The sequence below is a fragment of the Dicentrarchus labrax genome, unplaced genomic scaffold (assembly GCF_905237075.1).
Source record: "Dicentrarchus labrax unplaced genomic scaffold, dlabrax2021, whole genome shotgun sequence".
NCBI classification, from domain to species: domain Eukaryota; kingdom Metazoa; phylum Chordata; class Actinopteri; family Moronidae; genus Dicentrarchus; species Dicentrarchus labrax.
Genome location: NW_026136717.1, coordinates 5294484 through 5299534, shown reverse-complemented (window position 1 = coordinate 5299534; position 5051 = coordinate 5294484). Strand labels below are relative to the sequence as shown.

Genomic DNA, 5051 nt, shown 5'->3' with positions numbered 1-5051 from the left:
TCTCTGTCATATCACCAAACCCGCAAAGTAAACTTTTTTTTTTTTTTTTACTTTTTTGTAATTTTTGTGTTAACTTATTTTGCAGAGAATGATTTTTCATTTAGTTCGAATTTAGTCCACATATCATTTATCATCATTAAGGTCAATGAAGATTATATTGCTGTTAAACAGTAATTTTCCTCCTCAGAAATCATTCCAATGTATTTAGCCTAGTAATTTTCGCTTTCGCAGTGCGCGCTCCCGTGGTGGCGCGCAGCTCTAGCAAGGCGGGCACAAACTCTGTGTGGTAACCACGTGTGTCACATAGCCAATAGGAACGCTTTCTGCAGACGCGCGCAACTTGATTCAGGAAGTACGCTTTTTATTTACATGTCGCGGTCCTGTTAGCGAGAAAAGTCTTCAGAAGTCCAAAGAAGTGGTTCGTTTCTTGGTTAATAAGCAACACAATTCAGGTGAAAATGTCGGCTGGTCCCGAGTCTACACATGTATCATCGCTTGGGAAGGCTGACAGCTTACATCAACAGGGTAAGAACACAGGTTTACTAACTGCTGCTCAATGGTGGCTGTAAACCTAATTTATTTCAGAATGAGAGAAAAAAATAAGAGATAAAAGAAGCTATAGTCGCATTTAGGTAAAGTTGGAGTGCTGTTCTGCTGTGAATCTCTTATCCTGAATTGTTCGGCCTTTGGCAATAGGTTTAACTCTCTGTATTTACTATCCTCCCGTCCAGTTCTGGCCTCCTTCCCTCTGTGTGATATGACAGAGGAGGATCTGACCCAGAACCCTCAGTTCTGTAAACTGCTGGCCACCCTGGCACAACATGTGGACCAAACTGGACTCACTGTCCCACTGAAAACTGAACTGGACAAGGTATCAGCAGGCACTGTGTCACCATCTGCTAACATACAAGCTCCTTTCTGTGCAAGATGCAGTATGACATGGTGCAATACAAATTCAAGTTAGACCAAACAGTGTGTAGTCAATAACTTACCCAGCTCTACTGGTATCCAGTAAGAATTGCAGTCACACAGAGGTGGAACCTTTCTCGTCCTGCACAGGTCAGAGTTTGTTGTTGTTGTTGTTGTTGTTGTGTCTGTGAGCACTTACACATGCTTTTCTCCAGGCTGAACAGAAGCTGCAGAGCCAGAGGCGTCACTGGCTGCGCTCCGAGAGCCTCCACAAAGGGATGCAGGAGATGGTCCAGGAGCACTGTATCAGGAAGCACCACGCCACTGTACCCCCTGACCAGAACATGGTACATTTCACAACAGCACACACACCTGTCAGCGAGTCATGGGCAACATGTATATTTTTGATTGTTAAAAGATGCAGTAGGCAGCTTACTCTGCAGCAGCAGCTAAAGGTCACAGTTTGAAGCATCTGACCTTCAGTATCCAGAAATCTACCATGTCATATATTTGTGTGTGCAGTTCTATGAGACGATGGAGAAGTGTCTGCTGGTGTCTCAGTGTGTCAGACAGCTGGATCCCAGTAGCACTACCAACCAGGACCAGCCCTCTGTTCTGGGGCTGAATCCCCAACGGGTGATGGAGCTCATGCCGTCAGAGAAGGTGAGTCATAACAATACAGAACATTCACCTACGCGCTTAAAGGAAAAGGGTTTGCTTTGGTACTATGGTGTTTAATGTGTGATTTTGTATTGTGTAAATGATGGCTCGATGGATGTTGTCACAGCTGTTTGCAGTTTTTTGTAAAAGATCATTAGAGGGATACTTTAGTAACAACAGAAATATGGCAGATTAATGCTTAAATGTGGCTTGTTTATGCTGTATTTATATTTACCAGAATGTTCAAAGAATGAAACAGGGACTTCCCAGAGAGCTGGAGAAACATCTGAAGAAAAAGTGTTGGAGCCTCCTCTCTTACTATCAGCCTGAATGGGGTACAGTATCTAGACACTGATTTATCTGCTCCCACCAGTACCAATTCTATTCACTTTCACTATCTTTATATCACTGCACTGTTCTACATTGATGGAATGATGACTGGGATGTTGTTTTGGGATCTCTTCTAGAGAGTGAGAGTGAGGGTCTGAAGAACAGCAAGTTGTCTCATCTGTCAGCCCTACTGGACAAAGAGAAGAAAAGAGCAGAGAGTCTGAAGGAGACCTGCTGGGAAAACACAGTTCTCCTGCAGAGACAGACTCAGCTCTACCTCTCTGTGAGCACTCTTTCAATGACACGTTGTAAATGAAAAACAGGCTAACACGTTTCCTCTGTTTTTGGCAGGTTGTCACATTATATTATAATGTAACTGTATGATTATTAGAATTGACTCTCTGGAAATTGGTTTAAATATTTTTTTTAAACTGGAAAATGTTGCTTATAAAGTGTACAAACCACTAATGTGTTCTTTTTAGTTTGTAAAATCAATAATTTGCTTTTTTCTTCTTATTGACTTGTGTCCAGGAGCTGATTAAGTGTATTCAGCTTCTCCAGTCTCTCATCTTGGACCACAGGCTGAGGATCCAGACAGATTTGGACAGGAAGAAGTTAGACTACCTGGAGGGAAAATGCGGATTAGTCTTACAGAAGATCAAGTAAGACGTTTTCAGTTTTATGCCTGCTTAAAGGTCCAGTGTTTAGCATTTAGATCATCTATTAGCAGGAATGGAATCTAATATTCATAGGTATGTTTTCATTAGTGTATAATTACCTGAATACAAATAGTGTGTTTCGTTACCTTAGACTGAGCTGTTTTTAACTATAGAAGGAGCGGAGTCTGCCAACTTGAACTGCCATATTTCTACAGTAGCCCAGAATGGACAAACCAAACGCTGGCTGTAGATGGGGCCTTTCACGAGTTTCGGTGCCATCGTAGTTTCTCCTACACCCTTGGGCAGGGAGGGTGAGGCGAGGGGGTTGCAATCAGCAACTACATGCCACAAACTCATACACACTGGAACACTGGACCTTTTTAAACTAGGGCTGTCTATGTGCAATCTGGTGATACTTCTCTTTTACTCACAATACATGGGTTATGATCTGGTAGAAAGAACACACCACCGTATACATACAATTATTTATTGGTGCCTTTCTATAGAAAGACTTGGTAGGAGAGCAAAAGTCAAATTCTTAGATCATCCTTTTTACATGTATTTCAGTTTATTTACAAATGTGTTTCTCTTCTTCCCTCAAAGGACTGAGATGGTGGAAATTCAGCTGGACACGTACACAGTGGACTCATTATCTGCTCATAGGAAAATAAGGCAAGAGGCTTTATGTTAATCTCTGTTAATTCCTTTTTGTCATGTAATTCTTATATTATTCATATTGTGCACTCGACTGTCTGAAAAGCAACATTCGTAGTTGAGAGAAAACATACTGTTTCTAACTAGTGTTTATCATTTATTAGGCTCTTTGAATTAGAACTGTAAATTCCTGATCCGAGCCTTCAGAAAAGCTTTTATAGAAACTACATTCTGGCTGATAACTCTCACAATCTTTTGTTGTTAATTCTTTGTTCATTTTGTTGTCCTAATTTCAGAGAGAAGCTGGACTCTGAGCTGAAGGCCTGTCAGGCGGAGAAGCAGTCTGTCGAGTTAAAGCTGGCCTCCTTTGAGATCTTGGGCAAAGAGTTCGAGGCCCTGGCTGAAGAGTACTGCAGATTACGGCAGGAGATAGAAATGAAAAACTGGGCTCTGAAGGAGTTCACTCAGTACAATGACAAGTGAAGATCTGCTGCCAGACATTGCCTATTCATAGTGCCTCCTCTCTAACAATGACACACTGGCTACGCTTGACACAGAGACACAGGAACTGTGTAGCATGTACAGTAGGGGGTGGGCTACCTGAAAGTTCCCATCAGAGCTCCTAACTTAAGATTGTTTTTTAATTAACTTCAGTAAATTCAGTTTTCTTTAAATAGTTCAGTGCGTCACCATGGCAATGAGCACTTCTGCTATCTTTGTCGCTACCTGACATGTTTAGTATTCATTACTCTTTAATAAGATACAGTTTAAGCTTTAACTATCTTACACGTGACTTCATGGTCAAGTTTTGATTGCTTTCTATATCCACTTAGAGAAGTGAGAATCACTATGTTCCTACTGACAATGCAAAGTACCGTTACCCTAAAATTGACTTCCTAGTTTGCAGAGGCAGCAGTGATTCATCTGAAAATCAGAATTCTCATTTAACACCTTACCTCAAGTTGGGTGAGGAGACTTGTGTATATTGTGATATGAACTGTGCAAAAAATAAACTAAAAAAATGCCATCTGAATGTCAGTTATAGTGTCCTATGTTCATATAACATGCTTCCCTAAGCTAAGCTTCTCACTGCAGGTGTGTGGTTGGAGACAGATCCAGAAAAGTGCAGTGCTGTCAGAAAGTTTGTGAACTCCTGAGAGTTTTCTGTTTTGCTACATTAATGTGACCTAAAATGTGATCAGATCTTCATTCTAATCCTAAAACTAGATAAAGAGGTCCCACTTAAACAAATAATACCAATTCTACCAACAATTATACCGATTCGTTTATTTATTTAGCAAAATTATTGGCTATTATCTGTAAGCCACATCCTTTCATATATGATGGGTGTCATAATCCTTTGGTGTGTCTTGGCACACTTCTCATAGCTATTTGTCCTAATAAAACAGCACGCCATATAAATAATCAGTCATGTCCATGTTGCCCTCCAGTGTTCTGTCTTTCTGTGGGAGTCTTTTCCTCATATAAACTTATGTGAGGAATTTCCATATTGATCACATATGTCAGCCAATAGTATCAATATTATGAAAATAAAGTTTTCTGGTAAAACCCTAACATTAAACTTGCTTTCTTGTAGAAGTTTTGTTGGGGAAAATAGCTGAGAGAACTGCTGAGGTTAGTGCCATTTTCCTGCAGTTTGCAGTAGAATCCACAAGGGGGCAGTATACATTAAATTTTGATTGAGCACTGCACTTAAATACTTTTACTTGATATGGTGGACTCCTTAGTTTGCTTTTTATTTTTATTTTTTTACTTTAGGAATGTCATTTGATAATTTATTAAACACAACCTTTTTGATTTAAACATTTTAAAGCTTAA

At 40.2% G+C, this 5051-nt stretch overlaps 1 protein-coding gene across 1 annotated transcript; it reads left to right on the top strand.

Annotated features, from left to right (window-relative positions):
* Nucleotides 1–327: 327 nt before the first annotated feature.
* Nucleotides 328–4245, top strand: haus4 (HAUS augmin-like complex, subunit 4). Its single transcript, XM_051429536.1, has 9 exons — nt 328–525; nt 732–871; nt 1125–1256; nt 1432–1572; nt 1808–1904; nt 2037–2182; nt 2431–2561; nt 3162–3230; nt 3509–4245. Exons 1-9 carry the CDS (start codon nt 459–461, stop codon nt 3693–3695), a joined length of 1110 nt encoding a protein of 369 aa, XP_051285496.1. The 5' UTR covers nt 328–458; the 3' UTR covers nt 3696–4245.
* Nucleotides 4246–5051: the final 806 nt, after the last annotated feature.

Bases quoted from the DNA above. Each gene is read 5' to 3' on its own strand.
- haus4 (XM_051429536.1), top strand. From the start codon at position 459: ATGTCGGCTGGTCCCGAGTCTACACATGTATCATCGCTTGGGAAGGCT. The intron at 872-1,124 runs GTATCAGCAGGC...GCTTTTCTCCAG, and splicing joins TGAAAACTGAACTGGACAAG to GCTGAACAGAAGCTGCAGAG. The intron at 3,231-3,508 runs GCAAGAGGCTTT...TCCTAATTTCAG, and splicing joins TCTGCTCATAGGAAAATAAG to AGAGAAGCTGGACTCTGAGC.